The sequence below is a fragment of the Leopardus geoffroyi genome, chromosome A3 (genome assembly GCF_018350155.1).
Source record: "Leopardus geoffroyi isolate Oge1 chromosome A3, O.geoffroyi_Oge1_pat1.0, whole genome shotgun sequence".
In the NCBI taxonomy this organism is placed as follows: Eukaryota; Metazoa; Chordata; class Mammalia; order Carnivora; family Felidae; genus Leopardus; species Leopardus geoffroyi.
This window is the reverse complement of record NC_059336.1, coordinates 73,626,768-73,644,875: the sequence shown is the minus strand read 5'-3', so window position 1 is coordinate 73,644,875 and position 18,108 is coordinate 73,626,768. Positions and strand designations below refer to the sequence as shown.

Genomic DNA, 18,108 nt, shown 5'->3' with positions numbered 1-18,108 from the left:
ATTGCTGGCTTGTTCACAGTCTGGCGGGTGCTGCTTTCAATGGGTGTTTCCACCCCACCGGGAGCTGCTGGCAGTATTATCTCAAGGGCTCTAAGCGCCAGCCACTGTTGGCACAGCAGACTGGAGACGGTGCTCTCCCACGGGCTATCAGCGTCCTTGGGGGCCATTTTCTACACCATGCTTTTGGATAGGAAGTGGGTTGACATTCTCTACAGGTGCCTTTTCCACAACCTCTCTCAGACCACTAAAAATATCTGGGGGAACCTGGGCAGCTCAGTTAGTGAAGTGTCCTACTCTTGATTTTGGCTCAGGTCATGATCTTCCAGCTCATGGGTTTGAGCTCCACCTCGGGCTCTGCTCTGTACTGACAGTGTGGATGGAGTCCGCTTGGGATTCTGTCTTCTCTCTCTGCCCCTCCCAAGCTCTCTGTTGTTCTAAATAAATAAATAAACTTTAAAAATACATATATATCGGGATTGCTACACTTCTTTATCCCCCCCCAAGAGTTTTGCTTGGGCTGAATAGAAACCTATATTCATGTTGCAGTAAAGCCCTTCAACTACATTAGAGGTGGAGAATGAGAGATTCAGGAATGACTTTGTCCTGTTCCTCCACAATCCAAATAAGGAATGCACTTGGAGGACAAGAGAAAGTGGCCTTCTTGGAAAGGCTGAAGAGGCTGATGTCATCTCTGGAGCAGGCTGGTAAGGGTCCTTCCAAATCACTGGAAGGCCAGTCACACCTCGCACGGAACATGTGCCTGTTTAACACTCAGCAGCAGTTAAGGTTAAAAGCCCAGTCCAAATAGCTGGTTGAGGATCTCCTGCTACTAACTAGCACTGGGCCTAATGGCTTGACTTCTCACCAGATCTCATGTAAAACTGGGTGACACCCTTATTGTTTCTCACGGTGACTGAGGCTTTTTTTTTTTTTTTTTTTTTTTTTTTTTTAAATAATTTTGAGAGCACCTGCGAGTGCTCCCGATCAGGGGTGGAATGGAGGGAGAGAGAGAATCTTAAGCAGGCCCAGGGCTTAAGCAGGGCTCAGCATGGAGCCCAACATGGGGCTTGATCTCACAACTTGTGAGATCATGACCTGAGGTAGAATCAGTAGTTGGACACCTAACCAATGCTTAACTGACTGAGTCACCCAGGCCCCCCTAATCACCCATCTTAAGAACCCTGGTGATCAGCTGGAAGTTATGAGTTAAAAGACCTATGGATCGAGGCCATTTTAACCTGATTATATGCAATGATGCCTTGGGTTGTCCTACTGAAATCAGCCACCTGGAGTCCCTTACTCACCTGTCCCTTCACCCAGCAATGTTCAGAGGAGGAATCCTGTCCTCCCCTTCTCACCAGTCCCAGGACAGCTCTACTGGGGACACCGGCCCTTCAAGACCTGGGTTCAGAGTCACCAGACCATACATGACAAGTCCTTGTTGTCGCTATGATGTCAGCCCCTCCCTGTGTCCCATGGGACACCTGATGTGGGGACCGGAAGAGGAAGTAACAACCAGGTGTGGGGAACCAGAGCAGGTGAGTCAGGTTCATACCTGCAGTCGTCTCCTCCAGTGCTGACCACATACTTGTCATCGTGAGAGAAACGGATGTTCGTCACGTGAGCTGAGTGGCCAAAGTAACGCTTATGTTTGGCCTGTGAGCAAAAGTGAATGGAGACCGCTGAGACCCTGCTCCTCCTGGAAACCACAGACTACTTCCAGGACTCAAATCTCCCCGTCCCAGAATCCTCCACTCCTGGGATTCCCATTTTGTCTGCACATTTCTTTTAGCCAGCCTTTCACTGATGGGTTTTCCTGTCCCATTCTTGCCTGGGATGGCCAATTTGTACCCCTCCCAACCTCCCTTCTCCCGGCTTCCAGAACTTCCCCTCCAAAGGGAGATGCAAAAGTTAGGGGTCCCCAAATCTCCACAGAACTGGAACAAGATTCCTCTTGCTCTAGATTCTCGATGGCCATCTAGATATGGCCACTGCCTCCTGCAGATTACAGGAAAGAGCCTGGAGGCCATGTAGGGAGTTCCTCTGAGGAAGACTCACAAATTTTTCTGTGCATGGAAAATCAAAGAGCTTCACCAGCCCAAAGTCATCTCCTGTGACAATGTTGAGGCCAGCATGGGTCACACACGCGCAGTTGACATCAGCCTTGTCCGCATTTCGTGGCCAGATGCCAATGACTTCATCCCCCAGAATGCTGTTTTGAGTAAGAAGAAGTGTCAGAAGGAGATGCATGAGAAGGCTTCCTGTAGTCAGGTGTCCCCTCCCAGGGATAAGAAGAAGAGAGGGCTATTTTGCATCATTGGTATGATCATGTGTCTCTTCTGTCCCCTGCCCCCCTGTGCACTGACCTAGCTCTTACTGCTCTGCCCCCCTCCTTTGCACCCCAAAAGAAAAGTTCCCTCCATTTTTGATTCACTCCCTCCGCCCTCTAGTCCTTTTGGATGTGTATATGCTTGGGCACCTTCAAGCTCACAGCTTGGTGGTGTCCTTTCCCTTGAACTGGCAACACATTGCTCCTTATCCTGCTAAGTGGCAATGCCGGCCCTCCCACCCTCCCATCCCTCCTGGCGACTGGAGGCCTCCACTGCAGTGCACCAGGGCTGAGCCAAAAGCTGGGAGGTAATTTCCCTTTGAACATGCTGGGTGAGTTTGCGGATGTAGGACCAAGGGATTACACAAAAGGGAGGGCTTTGCATTTCAAAAGCCCAGGTCCAAGAAGCCTCCTGCCCCCAGCCCCCAAGACGAGACAGCTCTATCTCTGAGCTTTTTACATCTGGGCCACATACAAACTTGGAGGCTGAGTCTGGCGTAAGAAACTTCCTTGTGATCTTTTCCTTAAGAAGTGTCTTCCTCCAGGAGCACCTGGGTGGCTCCGTCGGTTAAGCGTCCGACTTTGGTTCAGGTCATGATCTCACAGTTCGTGAGTTTAAACCCCGTGTCGGGCTCCTGTACTGACAGCTCAGAGCCTGGAACCTGCTTCGCATTCTGTGTCTGTCTCTCTGCCCTCCCCTACTCGTGCTCTCTGTCAAAAATAAATAAACATTACAAAAAAAAAGTGTTTTCCTCCAGTCACCTTGTCCAGGAGGCCCAGGTGATCTTCTCAATGGCCACGGCTTCAGTGACCCGCTTCCCCAGGGGTACCTCATGCACCTGGCGCTTGTAGGCTCCTGTTGACACCTGCAAGGAGAAAGAGGCAACCATGTCCATCAGCTTTCTCTCCAGGCCAAAGGGCCCCCCTTGGGGTGTACTATTTTCCCAGAACACTGGCCAAGCCTCTGGATCCCTAGGACTCTTCAACAAACCCAAGTTCAGCTTGAGGCTGCAAAACCTGTGGTCAGCCTATAGCGAAATTCACATGAGCAGGACGGTTTTCCATTCATTTTCTGGCTCTTTTCCAAAATCCTAAGGCAGTGGTTCCCCAAATGTGGTTCCTGACCAGCAGCTTCAGCATCATCTGCAAAGTTGTTAGAAATGGGCCCCACCCCAGACCTACCAGATCAGACACTCTGAGGGTGGGACCCAGCAATCTGTGTTTTAACAAAGCCGCTGGGTGATCTGTGATCCTCACTTAAGTTTGGGAGTCCCTGTTCTTGGACAAACAGACCCTTTGGTACAGATGTAGGTGAGTTTTCTCACAGAAGGCAACCGATGTACCTGAGTTTGGAACCATCTAGGACCTGACCTTTGCTTCTTTGGGAATGTTCTAGGGGGAGATAAGCATTTTCTAGAAAATCGCCAGCCCCATCTACTCCTGTGGGTGTCTCTAGCCTGGCCACCCTAGGTTTTCCTGCTTTTCATGGAATGCGCTGAGATCTTTCCCACCTCAGGGCCTTCGTACAGATGGCCCGGAACAATGTTCCCGCCTCTCTTTGTTGGCTAACTCCTACACATCCCACCGGCCTCAGCTTAAATATCACTTGTGTGGAGAGGAAGTGAATCTAAATTCAGCGACTGTTAAATGCTCCCGCAGCACCCTGTACTTTTCCTTTGCAGCACATAATCACAATTTGTAATTATAGGTATATTTTGTGGTTATCTGTTCGATGCTTGTCTTCTCCCTTATAGGGAAGCTACAGGAGAGCAGTGACCAGGCCCATCCTGTCCATCCAAAAGCTTAGCACAGCACCTGGTTCAGTAAATAATCAATGAATGGGTCACCTCTCATTTCACAATGGGTTATCCACTCCAGGCCAGCTCACTAATGCACAATATTTGTTCAGAGTGCTGGACAAGACATTGTTCTCTTTTCAGCTGTAAGTCCCAATGGTGGGACCCCTCTCTATCCCTTCCAACCTGTCAGTTGGGACCCAATGAGGGACCCAGTGAGGAGCCCCCACTCCAGGCTTGGTGTCTGGCATCCAGACCCCAAGTGTGGACGGGCCACACCCGCCACCCCCCCCAGACTTGCAAGTGAAATGACTAAATATGAGAAGCCATGTGGGCTTAGGTGTAGCCCTGGAGAACCAGAGGTTAGGAAGCTTTCAAAGGGAGGAAGTAAAAGGAGGGTTAAAGTTATTAGGGCTTGAGCTGCCTGCGTCTCTTACTGAAGGACAACTCTACTTTAAAAATTCTATTTCTTCAACATTTTTAAGTTCTCTAGGCCCCTGCTTCTTCATTTATAAGGTAGGGGAAAAGTTGCAATACTGGAAACATTCCTATAAAGAGGAGATGGGTGCACAGCCTGGTGCAAAGCAAGCCCTCAATTAATATAAGCCACCACTGTTGCCGTTACGATAATGGTGATGATTCTTGGTTGCCCCAGATATTAGCAAAGCTGAGACATACCTGGATGTATCTGCCATCCGCAGAAAAATCCATCTGAATGACAAAGCTTGGAATATCTTTGCAGTAGCCAATGCGGTTCAGGCTTGTGCCCTGAGTGAGGTCATAGAAGTCAACTGTGTGTTCAGAAGAACCAACGGCTAAGAATCTGCTGTCTGGGCTGATTCTAGAAAAAGCAATCCAAGAGCATGGTCTGTGAGAAGGGCTAGTCAGGTCTGCTCTGGAATGGGCCTCCCAAGCTCAAAGGCAATGAGATCTCACTTCATGACTCACACGTGGTTAGCATTCTAGGGAATTCAGCAATTTCTCTGTATCCAATCCCATGGAAGTACGGGAGTAGATGCATGCAGCCTTATGCAGAATGGCGTCGTACACGCAGTTTTTAACCACACTCTTCGTGGAACTTAGCAAAGACATGTCTGGGAATTAATGTGTGAGGGAGTCTCCTTCCACGGCTGGCTCGTTGAAAGGGACCCTCCCACAACTGAATTCTTCATTCCAGTCATGACCCTTCCAGAAAGGTAACCACAGAGAAGGAGAATGGGTGCCCTTCTTTTCCCTGCCCAGATGACCTGCTATGTACCTGATATCTTGGATAGCAGACTTCCGGTCTCGTTTCTTCCCCCAGACTTTCAGGCTGTTCACCAACAAGATGACAAACTCTCCATTCTTCATGCCAATGGCCACCATCTCCCCGTCAGGGCTGTAGGCTGCACATCTGGCCGCGTGGCCCAGGTTCACCTTGTTAAGCAGTTTCTACATAGATACAAAGTAGCATGACCTAAGCCCTAGGCCTTCTTGGCTGGTCTCCAAGGGAATCCTGCACCCAGGCCAGAGCAGTCAGGCCGTCTCTGCTGCCACTTTGGGCCTCCAAACGTCTTGCTTCTTATAGTAACTGTCCCTGAGGAACCAAGACGGGCAGTATGTTTTCATCAGAACAGCTTGGGCAGAGGTTGGTCAACTTTTTCTGTAAATGGTTTGGTAGTAAACATTGTAGGGTCTGTGGTCCATATGATCTCCCACAACCTAGACACTATGTAAACAATGAGCATGCTTTTACTTTGTAGAAACCGGTGGCAGGCCAGACTGGATCCTCCAGTCTTAGACTGCTGACCTCTTGCTCAGAGAAAAGAGTTTAAGCTTTGGCACCTCTTGGTTCAAATCCTGAATCCTGTCTGTCACTACTGGCTGGGTGTGTGTTTGTGTCAGTTACTTCCCCATTTTCCCATTTGAACTTTTTATTATTATTATTTATTTTTGAGAGCATGAAAGGGGGAGAGGGAGAGAGAGAGGGAGAGAGTGGGGAGAGAGAGGGAATCCCAAGCAGGCTCCGCACCATCAGTGTGGAGCCCGGCATGCAGACTGAACCCACGAACCGTGAGATCGTGACCTGAGCTGAAGTCAGACCCCAACCAGCTGAGCCACCCAGGCACCACCCCCCCCCCCATTTTCCCACTTGAAAAGAAGTGATATCAATGCCAGTCTTGCAAGGTTATTGTAAGCATTAATGATCGTGTATATGAAGCATCTGGTGTATAGCAGGTATTCAATAAATGATAGCCAGTGTTCATAATACACAAACAATTTTGAAAAGTAACTTGGGTAAAACAACTATACCGTGAGTCTGTTCTTTGATCCTCACACTAAAAATATGACTGAAATATTGGCTGGCTATTTTGTAATGAACCCAACTATTTTAATGATTAGAACTTACTTTTTTTAAATATCAGATACGACATGGTAACAATAATTACCGCCCCGGCCCCAACCCCGACTATTTCCTGCTATTTTTTTACTCAAGATGAATTTTTTAAATCATTTTTTTTCCAAACTCCAAGAGGAACTTTATTGGGGATTTATTTTTTTGCTTGTTTGTTTGTTTATGTTTATTTATATTTGAGAGAGTAGAGAGAAAGAGAGAGAGAGCGCACACGAGTGGGGCAGGGGGCAGACAGAAAGGGCCACACAGAATCCGAAGCAGGTTCCAGGCTCTGAGCTGTCAGCACAGCCCAATGCGGGGCTCGAATGCAGGAACGCTGAGATCATGACCTGAGCTGAAGTAGGATGCTCAACTGCCTGAGCCACCCAGGTGCCCCATGAACTTTGTTGGGGTTTTGACTGAAATGTCCTATTTGGGAACATTTGAAATTTTAAGTCATTTTTAGTCTTCCCATCCAGGGAAGACATATCTCTTTATTTTTTAGGTTTTGTGGATTTTTTTTTTACAACAAAGAAACTTCATTTCCAGATTATTCCTGTCCTGTAGTTACACGTGGGTATATGCAGCTAACAGACAGACAGATTGGGCGTGTGTGGGTGGGACTTTCATCACCAGGCTTTCTAACTTAATTGCAGACCCACCGCATCCCCCAACTCTGGATCCAACCCTCCTCACTCTGAGCTCTGGCCAGGCCCCACCTGTGGGCATCAGAGCACAGTGGACCCCTCACCTTGTCGGCCAGGTCCCAGATGCGGGCTGTGCCATCGTTGCTGGCAGAGATGAAGATGTCCTTGGAGGGGTGTGTGGCCAGACCCCAGATCTCCCCTTCCATGTGCCCATCAATCAGGATGTTAGAAGCGGCATTTTTTTCACCAACTTCAATTATTTCTCCGTCTTTGGTTCCTACTAAAATTTTCCCCTGTTGTCATAAAAACATTATTAGGAAAAAGACGCTGTATGATAGTACTCCTATGGCGTACCTGGTCCAACATGTAGAAGAAAGTCCAACGGTGGTTGCTGAGTGTTGGGGAGGGGGAGGGGCAAGGGGAGTGAGGACTTCATAGCTACAGAGTTTCAGTTCTACCAGACGCAAAATGTTCTGTGGGCGGATGGTGGCGATGCCTGCACCACAGTGGGAATGTACTTTATACCGCTAAAGTGTACACCTAAAAATGGCTAAAATGGTAAATTTTATGTTACTTATATTTTGCTACAATTTAAAATGAAACATTTTTATGATCTATTAGGAATCTAGTAGGTGAGAGATTGGTAGGCAAATGGATGAAAATAGGTAAAAAAATAAGATTTGTATTTTAAATAATAACTTAAAGGCAAACACTATTAGAGCAACATGGGAAAGTGGCCCCTGCTGGCAATGGTATTAACGCCGGGAGAGCGGGGACAGGTTGTGTTGTTAACAACAAAATCGCCTGCCCTTCCGTGACCTCCTCACTTTTCCTTTTCTCCCTCAGCCACGGATGAGAGCGTCGGCACAGAGATTGCCATCATCTGGTCTCTGCCAGAACATTCCACTGACGGCAAGCTCATGACAGAGCGGGGTAGTCCGTTTCTGTTGTTGGACCGTTCAATGTCTTCCCAAATTCTTCCTCGCACTGAACAACGAGCCATCTCTCGAGGACTTCCACATTCCGGGCCTACCTCTGCCTTCATCTCCCAGATGTCTGCCTACCTAGCAGATGACTGGTATTTATCTATCTAAAAACAAAGCTCTCGATTTCTAATTATAGAGACTCTAAGTCAGGTCTGCCTTTTTCAATGGGGAACATCCAGAAGGCACATTCTTAGACTGCTAACAATTCAAAACTATAGACACAGGGTATGAACCAGAGGTTAAGATTTATTTTTTTAAGGACCTCAGAATTTCTTGGGGAATTAAAAAAAGGAAAGAAGAAAAGGAACACACAAGTCATGGCTAAGACTCTGATTTGGCAGCTCTGGGTAAGTACGTGGACAGCCATATATTAAAAACAACAACAACAAGAAACAACTCCACAGTTGTTTCTGATATTCAGCCCAGGTAGGACTTGACAACCTATGGCTTTGAGTCAGACAGTTTGATGGCCCTTTACTGTCCCCCCCTTACGGACCATGTAACCGTGCACATGGCAAATTATTTACTATCTCTGTGCCTACAGTAATAATCACACCTATAACAGTAGCAGCTGACATCCACAGAATGTGGCTCTGAGCCAGGCATAATGGAAGGCATCGCGCATTATAACACACGCGACCCTCACAGCCACCCGCCTGGACACAGAAAGGGTACGTAACACACCCAAGGTCATACAGCCAGTGCTGACTCAGAAGAGTCTGCGCCTGGGTCTGTGGGACCTTGCTAAACCGACTCCCACCGCAGTGCAAGTAGCACCTTGGAAGCCTGTTTTAAGGATTTAGCACCCGGGAAAGAGTATGGCTGAACTCCCTCTCTCTCTTGGGCCCCTTCCGGGCCCAGCCCCCTAGGGACAGCTGGGGAAAGACCGGCCCGCCCACTCACTTTGCCGCGGCACACAGAGCGCACACACTCCACCGGCTGCCCCGTCTCCAGCTGGAAGGCCCGGCAGCGCTTCATCTCCTGGTCCCACAATTTCACAGCACCTCCTTCTTTGGTCCTAAAAAGGAGTGAGAGGACCTTGGCAAGTTGGGCCTTGTCCTAAGACTTGCCCTTGATGCTCCATGTCCCCTGTCCCTATCATCAAGGCCACCGGGTCCCAGCAGGACAGACCCTCCAGGGTGGCTTCTTTTTTGGCCCTGCCGACGGGTAGTGACAACCATTTCACTAGGATACTTTCAAATGCCACTATGGCAGAAGGAAAGAGGACTGCGATCTAAAATACCAAACCGTGTCTTGATTAGATCAAACACAAAGAGAACCGTTTCTCTGCTGCTCTGCTTCCTTCTTACATCTCTGTCCCCAGGGGAACTTCTCTCCCCGCCTCTCCGTCCTCCCGTCCCCGAGACCTACGGGAAGTAACACTCGATGAAGAGCATAGTCACTCGAGTCTATTCAAGAATACCTCTCTGGATTTTCCACTACCATTAAACCACCTCTCTCCTTCTCTGACTTGTCCTCTGAAGGTTTTTGCCCAGGGCCCTCTTGGAGAGATGGCAGACTCATCTCCCTGATGCAGGCAAGATGGAAGAAAGAAAATCTGCGTTTTCTCCCAGTGGGAGATGCTTCTGTCAGTTTCTCCCAGCACAATAAGAAAAGATCAGTTTTTCCCAGAGGAGTTTCGCCTTACGGCCGCTCTTTGCCACCGGTCACTATGAGTCCATCCCGGAGGGTCGTGTACATTGTGAAGACAGGGCCCGTGTGAGCCTTGGCCACCAGTCGGACGAGGAAGTGGTCCTTCCACACGTAGACGTCTCCGTTGATGGCACCCGTGAAAGTGAGGTTGCTCTGTAAACAAAGGGATACCTTCCACACTAGGACACTCACAGCACCTCTCAAGAGGGTCCCCTCCCAGCCACCTGTTCCTTGGTTAGGGAACTAGAACTAGAGAAAGAGAAACACACTCAAATTGACCTTCTGTGCTAAGGAAAGGGATAAAGGAATAAAGGTTGCAAGTAAGCCAATAAAGGTGAAAATGTGGAAATAGCTTTCTTGCTGTTTGTAGCTTTGTGGCTATCTGTGCCCCCCATGCCCATGCCCGGGGTTCAGGGTCCCCTCTCAGGAAGCTTCTGCTGGAACTCACAGCACCGAAGGCCACGGAGAGCATCGTCTGCATCTTGGCAGCCTCCATGGATCCAATGACCCCTTTCTTGTAAAGCAGGGCACTGCCTGCCAGGGTCCAGAACTTCATATGTTTGACGCCGACAGACACAAATTGAGTGTCCGAGTCAGGGCGAAATTCCACCACAAATATGCGCTCCAGGTGACCCCCTCGGCTGGCAACCTTGGCGCCTGTATGGGTGAGAGAGTCTGGTGAGGTGGGTCCTCCCACACTCTGAGCTCAGGATGGCTCTCCATCCAGCAAAGCCCAGGGTACACTTCAGGTGTTCCTTCTTCCTCCATGGTACCCTCCCTGCCTCAGGCATGACCCCCAAGGTGGGGAAGAGAGAGGTTGGGAAATTTCCAGAACAGCAGGTGCTGCTAACATAACCCCAATCCCGCTCCACCCCCACAAAGCCACATCCAGGCACCCATGAATGTGTAGGAAGGGATGGCCCTGAAGATATAAGCTTCCAGATATCAGAAAAGGACAAAGGACACCCTTCATCTTCCTATCTCCTGTCTCTGACCTCATCACAGGATTCCTGCCTACCAGAAGTTGAACCTTCCCCTCGAGTGTAATTAGAGACTCACATTCCTTCAGACTGTTCTTAATTTCTTTCCAAGATTCTCTGCTTTTACTTTCCTAAGAAAAAAAAATCCTTCATATTCCTTTGTCTTTCATGGCTTTTAGGTTTAAAAATTCTACCTTTAATATTTAATTACCAGTTTTTTTTTTTCCTCAAGCCCATTCATTTATGTTTTTGGATTCATTTGCTTTTTAACTTTTGTCCCCACCAAATCCCAGCTCCACCATTTATCTGTAGAGCAACTTTGGGAAAATTATTGTCATCTCTCGGTGCCTCAGTTTGCTCATCTGTAATTTGGGGATAATAACAGTTACCATTTTATAAGGTGTTGTGAGGCTTAAGTGATCTGGTGCAAGCAAAGCCCCCAGGAGCCGAGCCTGGTGCCACGACTTCTCCGCAAGTATCTACTTAGTAGTGTCACCACCCTCTATACCTCCTGCCTTGTTGTCTTTCAGCCTATATTGTAAGCCCATCTGTTTTTACCTCATCATTATTTTTCTGCCTTCGAGTTTTTAATTTTTATTTTAAACTTTTCTTTCCATTTTCTTCTAACTTAGTCTTAATGTTTTAGTTCCCATTTCCTCTTAATTATCTCCCCTATTACCTCATGTGTACTTTTCCCTGCCCCTCATCATTTACCTTTTTAAAAAATTCTGGTATAGTTAACGTACAGTGTTACGTTAGTTTCAGGTGTATGATATGGTGATTCATATGGTGTCTAAACATTTCTCCGTGCTCGTCATGGTCAGTGTATTCTTAATCCCCTTTTTCTGTTTCACTATGTGTTTGTTTTTAAGTGGCTTCCCAGTGGAGTGGTGGTCGGTTCTGGCATAGCTGGCCTGGCATCTCAGACTCATCCTCCTGGAGGCCCTTCCCAGGACTTGCTGCATGTCACCTCTCACAACAGTCATTCTCTCTCCACATATGGAAAGTTGGACTTACCAGAAAATACCTCCATACCGAGAACTCAGAGGTTTAAAAACCCATGCTCTTCAAGGATACCGTAAACTAAGTTAAGAGACAAATACCACACTGGGGGGAAACAATTACAACACTTACAGGAGATGAAGAAGTAACCAGATCAGTAAAAAACTACACATAAGGAAAACATAAACAACTCTCCCTTCCCCAGCAGAAAAAGGATTCCAATGACTGGATTACAGAAGAAGTGGCTCAAGTGGCCACTAAAGACATAGAGGATCATTCTTGGGAGCCAAGGGGGGTATGCTGTTTTATTTTGCGCTTTCTTCTTTGTCTTTAAATTTTTTAACGTTTATTTACTTTTGAGAGACAGAGAGAGACAGAGGGCAAGCAGGGGAGAGGCAGAGAGAGAGGGAGACACAGAATCCAAAGCAGGCTCCAGGCTCTGAGCCATCAGCACAGAGCCCAAGGTGGGGCTCCAAGTCACGAACCCTGAGATCATGACCTGAGCTAAAGCCTGACGCTTAACCAACTGAGCCACCCAGGCGCCCCTGCACTTTCTTCTAAGCAAGTGTTTGTTTTTTTCCTGGTCTTAATCTATGGACACTTCTGACCGTGGAGATGCCTGTATCCTGCCTTACGTTGGCTTCCACGTTGCTCAGAACAAGTTTCATACAAGTATCTAGGACTTGACAACATTCATTTTATACATAACAAGCTCATTTCTTACTCAACTTTGCTTCTGAACTACACACACACATACATACCTGGAGTTCGACAAAACGGTCCTTTAACAAAAGAAGAGTAACACGCATATAAACCTCTCTCAAAACTGTCTCATTTATAAGCAGAACTTGAAGCTAAGGGAGGCCCTCACACAACCATCTCAGGAGAGGTGGTGGTTGGTTACATACCATTAGGTATCAATGGCTCAGAACCCTTCTGCAGACAGCCACGGGCCGATTCCAGCAAAGACAAGGGGAGAAAGTTACCAAAGGGAAGGCATCTGTTGACCATGTTTGGAAGCTGGTTTAAAAGTCCTGGCTCCACCAGTCTGCCCTGCGGCGGTCAAAAGGGGCCCAGGGTGAGAAGGGGTCTGTGCTGGGGCAGGTCCAGAGCAGGAACTTCCCAGAGGAGCAGATGGCAGAAGTGAGGACAGTGAGCCTGGAAAGACTAGCCTGTGCACAGGGCCCAACAGGATTAACCCTCTTCCCAGGAACTAGGCACAGATCTGGTCTTGGCCACTGCAGAAGCGCAGTTAGTGCAGTACAAGAAAGGCATAAGGAAGCAAGTTAGGCTTTCTTATAAGGAAGGGCTTTATGACACATTTCCAGCAGGGGGTGGCTGCCTTGCGAAGTGATGCAGGCCACAGCCCTGCAAGTGTTTGGTGGAGGAGGGGAGTCAGCCTGTCAGGAATGCACTTGTAGGAACTGCCCCATGGGACGGTCGGGACCAGGCGGGAAGACTTCTCCAGTCCTTTCAACACCACGAGGCTATGAGTCTGTTGTTTAAGACACTCAGCGTCTCATCCGGGGCTGAGTCTATTTCAGGCCAACTCGACAGGACAAGAAATGAAGCTGCATCCCCAAAACATAGATTGTGGGGCCCTCTGGACACAATGCACTGATGAACAAGAAAATGAGAAAGGGACTGAATATGATAAAGGAATCTCATTATAAAAGTCTGCAGGTCCCCAACCTCTTTTTCTCACATGGGGGCTCAGGAGGGATTGGAACTTAGCTGCCATCTCTTTACAGCTCCCTCCATAGGGAGGTGCTGAGATAATGGGTCTCTAGAAGCCCTGAATTGGAGAAGAGCCACCTCTGTGCGCGCCTGGCTCTGAGTGCCCTAGATACAGGCTGCCCTGCCGGAGACAGACCTCATTAACGTCCTAACTAATTGGATCTGTTCTGCCAACCTGAGAATACACTTGAAAGATTACACATCTTTGATTCTAACATGAACATAAATTTAGCAGCAGCGTGTGTGTGTGTGTGTGTGTGTGTGTGTGTGTGTGTGTGTGTGTTAGGAGAAGGCAAGAGAGAAATCCTGTTACGGGAAATGTAAACCTTGATTATAAGGTGAATCCCCATTTCACAAAAGCGAAATATAAAGTGTTTTTGAGACTACGGTGGTAAGATCTTGTCCCAGTTTCTGGAATAAGGGAACCAGGGTGATAAGGCTGTGCCAGGATCTGGAGGTCACAGAAGGAATACCAAGGACAAGGAAACTTGGGTAGAAAGGGAGTTAAGATGGAAAAGGGGGAGGCTGAGGTCTTCTTTGTGAGGAGGAAGGCTGCCTGCACTGGGGCACTTTTCCAGAGTGCACAGACCCTCCACTAGCTAGCCCAGCACTCCCCAGGCCATGGAGTCCAGGGACCTGATAGGCAGCTTCTCCAGGAACCCGAAGTCACCAATTTCGGCTGACCCAGCAGCAGTGCCCTTGATGGCTTTCGGGGTGAGGCCCATCTAGGTCTGAGCCCAGCACGCAACACAAGCAAGCCTCCCAGATGGACAGACAGCCCGGCTCCTTTTACCTTCCTGCCAACGCCAGACAGTGATGGTGTGCTCAGGGTCCACTCCCACCGATACAAGGAGCTTCCCAGTGGCGCTGAAGTTGATGTAATTCACCCCCTTCGAGTGGAAGCACCGCAGCATAGAGAGCGTGTGTTTGGTCATGGCGTCCCAGATGTGGATTGAGGGTGTTGTTCCTGAATGTGGGAGGCACGACACACAACTAAGGCTGAAGAATGGCGGGGCCAAGGCAAAGCTTACGTTCACCCAGAAGACTTTTTAAGACAAATACTTGGGGGTGTTACAGTTACTGGGCCTAAGAGACCTATAGCCTGACCTGGCCGGAGGTGAAGCAACGAGAAACATCTGTTGTGCTTTTAGAGCCAGAGGCCTAAGAGCGTTTATGTCCACACACACACTTGTGGAGGAGTTTACACAGAGGCAACTGGTGAGACCAGTGATTTGTATCTGCAGTTTGGCCAGATACAAGCAGCAAACACGATACAGCGACACGATTTTGCTGTGAAGATTCAAACTACTCACGGATGGAACAGCCTTACCTTGGGTCTCCGTAATATCAACTGCATTGGGTGGGCAATGGCAATGAGGAAGCGTCAAGGGAAAACAATAGCTAAAATAAGTCATGTTTCTGATAGTGAAGCACTTAACACCAGCATCAGGAAGTTCCAAATTAAATTTAAAAATGGACATGGGTTCAATGAAAACAAGCAGAAGGGTATGTTCATAAAAAACTGCCTTTGAAACGACAAAGTTCAAAAAAAACACACACAACTTTTCACAAATGTGAAGTGTCAATCAGTTCACATTTGTCATTGGCAGTTTGCTAGGGTGCAGAAGAGCTGGGCACACAGACAAGCTACCCTTGCCAAGGACAATCACCAGGCTTTGGACACAGGGCTCTTTAACTGACACCTGGCTGGTGAAAAATTATTCTCCACAAGTCCACAGGGATAGGGGCATCCATTTATTTGGATTATCGGGCTCTGGTCTGACTTTATGATCCCTAAGAATCAACAATCACTGGCTATTTCAACTGAGATGACACAGATTTACTGAGTGCTCAAAAAAGAACAGCAACGTCCAGAATGGGTAGATGTCCACAACCCACCAACCCCCTTTCCAGATATTTGCTATTAAGTCAATGTCCCTGCTCAGCTGGGAAAAAGCTCAGCTAGGGCACGACCCTCCTACCTATCTGGCTGGTGGCCACCACGTTCCTGTACTTGGGGTGCTGGTTCACCGTGAGGCAAAGGATGTCATCCGTGTGCTCCAGGTAGAAACTTTGGCTCCCTAGGGGGAAGACACGGGATGGTGAGCAGGGGAGCCTTCAAGACCTCTCAGGACAACCTTGAAGGATTACATAGGGTCTGGAAATGCCTTGTCAAAGTGAGAGATCAAGGCCACAAGTTCGCAATTTTAGAATCATCCTTGGGGAGATGGGAGATCATTTTTTACATTTACACATTCTCTTCCAGGCCTGGTGGAAGAGCTGGTATCTATTCTCTAGCACACACCAGCTCCCCTGCCATCCCTCCCGCAGCCTGTGTGGGTCCAGAACACAGTCCAAGTGCAAGGCTTCCAGGGTCCAAAGTGATAATGGAGATAATACTTAACTGAACAAAATGGCACCACTTACTCATCTGAAAGGGAAGTCTGTGGAATAAGAAAATACTTCGGGTATCTCTTTTAAACCATTGTTATTTCTCAAAGTGCCAATCCACTTGGGAGCCTACTGGATGGCACAGGTGATGTATTCACCCCCTAAATGCCCTAACTCGACATGTAACACAGAAAATAGAAGAAATCGCAGGAAGTATTTATTATCTACTATGGAAAATGGGTTTGCTGACTTCCAAAGTGGCCACTGTAAACCCATCCAAGTAGCCAACACTACTAGGAGGTAAGTGATGGCACTGATAGACAAGGAAACAGCACATTGCTGCTAAAATGATAGTATGTCTAAAAAAAAAAAAAAAAAAAGGAGAAAATGTATAGAAAATTTCAAGGTCCTCCTCCCCAAAAAAAGATCGTTATGTGCTCAGTGACTTCCCTGTCTAAAAAATGTATGCATTAAATAAGTGTGTGGAATTGGGAAGGAGCATAAAAATTTGAAAAAAAGAAAGGGGGTCTGTTTTAAGATATAAAGCAAATAAGGCAAGATGTTAACATATTTAAATCTGGTGGCAAAGGTACGTGTCAAATTCATTTCTACATGCTCCCTTTACCTTGCAGTGTTTCTTTTCAAACTATTTGTTTCATGTGACTCACCCTACCAGTTAAGGGACACTTTGGGGTGCTTACAGTTTAAGTGTTCTCATCCTTATGGTAAATCTGGTTAACTACTCAAAACAAGCAAAACTTGAAAATTTGAGCTACTAAAAAATTGGTCGCCCCTAACAAATTAGCAAGAAAATCTCCCCTGTGCTCTGTTCTTGGTAACCTGCCACAAGGAATTTCTCCACTCCCTACACCCTCTTTCTGGCTTCTGTCCATCCGTCCCAGCATCTGAGCAGCTGATGGGAAACAGGGACACCTCCCTCAGAGGGCTGACAGCAGGGTGTTGTTCGAAAGAAAGACGGTTGTGACCTTTGAACGAGGCCTCCACACTTTCTAGGACCAAATGATACCAGTCTGGAATCGAGTGAAAGGGCTCTATCAGGATAAGAATGCGTCAGTTTGGGGGGCATCTCCAGAGTGGGGGAGTACACACAAAGGGACTAAAGTGGGGTCCTGTCCTCAGAGGGGGGTTCTCGGGCTGAGTTACCCGTGGAGAGGCTCTGGAGCACGCCAGCCGCCGCAGTGTGGAAGATGATGTCCGCACCGTCGTTCAGGTAATGCAGGTTGTTGCGACAGTCGAATCCCCTGTAGCCAAACACGTGGTCGAGAGCCAGCTCCTATGTTCCCACACACAGATAAAAGTGGCTCTCAGAGGAAGTAAGCGCAGAGGCACAAACCCACACTCTGGGAGCAGCCACTTACCTCATGGGAACCGCATGGCTGGTTAGACAGCCAATACCCCACAAAAAGCATTTTGCTTCTTGACTAGCTGAGGCTACAACGCAGCCCTTTCTTTAGTTCCCTGAAAAGCTAGGGGGACAGGCCAACACACAGAATTACAGGGAACTTTCTAAATAGGCTAGATAGGTTTCCAGGTACCGCAGGGGAGTCAAGGTCTACTGATTAGAAGCCCTGTAAAGGTCACCTAGAAGTTGTATGTCTGTCCCTTGGCAGGCACTCTTCAGGGGAGCTGAATGGTGGCCTGGAGGTTTGCTTTGATTTCCGCAAATGCCACTGGGCCTAGCAGGGGCCGGATACTGAGGCAAATGCCATGTTCATTCTGTTGCTTGGTGCTTGCCCTACAGAGTTTCAACATAATTTGCATTTTTTCCCCCCAACAACTAGATGCTGTTCTGGGTTTATAGTCTTTTTCTTCTTCCTGTCTTATCTTCCATGATTAAGCTCAGGATCAGCTATTAATGCGATTTGATGCACACTTCCTGTTGCCAGCACTTCTGTGCCAGGCACTGTGTTGGTTGGTGGGATACAAGGTTAAGAAGATGTTGGTCCCTGATTCTAGGTTCCCTGATTTCTTTCCCCAAAGCTCCTAAAATACCACAACCCCTCCTTACTCCAGAACATTCACTGACTTTCACTGCCTTCGGGATAAAGCCCAAACTCCTAAGTTGGCACAATTACTTCTACTCACACATCTTCTGTACCCTTGGTGAAGCTGCATTGTCTATTTAGCCCATACATCATGAGCTTTCCTACCTTTATAATTCTGCTTTGTAAAATAGCCCTTGCCTGAAGAGC

At 47.8% G+C, this 18,108-nt stretch overlaps 1 protein-coding gene and 1 long non-coding RNA gene across 8 annotated transcripts in view; one reads left to right on the top strand and one right to left on the bottom strand.

Annotated features, from left to right (window-relative positions):
- The window catches only part of EML6 (EMAP like 6), a 275,933-nt gene that overhangs the window by 3,257 nt on the left and 254,568 nt on the right, over window positions 1-18,108 (bottom strand). For 3 of the 6 annotated variants that reach the window (XM_045446062.1, XM_045446063.1, XM_045446065.1), the window contains 13 exons: window positions 17,060-17,189; window positions 15,487-15,585; window positions 14,835-14,855; window positions 14,298-14,471; window positions 10,234-10,442; window positions 9,781-9,938; window positions 9,036-9,150; window positions 7,251-7,439; window positions 5,384-5,556; window positions 4,804-4,966; window positions 3,092-3,195; window positions 2,059-2,212; window positions 1,556-1,656 (listed from right to left, as the gene is read on the bottom strand). In XM_045446062.1, coding sequence (XP_045302018.1) covers window positions 1,556-1,656; window positions 2,059-2,212; window positions 3,092-3,195; window positions 4,804-4,966; window positions 5,384-5,556; window positions 7,251-7,439; window positions 9,036-9,150; window positions 9,781-9,938; window positions 10,234-10,442; window positions 14,298-14,471; window positions 14,835-14,855; window positions 15,487-15,585; window positions 17,060-17,189 — 1,790 coding nt within the window. The remainder of the gene's footprint in view (window positions 1-1,555; window positions 1,657-2,058; window positions 2,213-3,091; window positions 3,196-4,803; window positions 4,967-5,383; window positions 5,557-7,250; window positions 7,440-9,035; window positions 9,151-9,780; window positions 9,939-10,233; window positions 10,443-14,297; window positions 14,472-14,834; window positions 14,856-15,486; window positions 15,586-17,059; window positions 17,190-18,108) is intronic. The other 3 variants (XM_045446064.1, XM_045446067.1, XM_045446068.1) reach the window with 2 other exon arrangements.
- Window positions 5,543-9,098, top strand: LOC123580790. Of its 2 annotated transcripts, none has more exons than XR_006703457.1 (3): window positions 5,543-5,752; window positions 7,993-8,479; window positions 8,994-9,098. It is a non-coding gene; the product is annotated as an uncharacterized LOC123580790 (long non-coding RNA). The 2 variants fall into 2 exon arrangements; XR_006703456.1 differs by having other exon boundaries at window positions 7,993-8,224; window positions 8,994-9,096.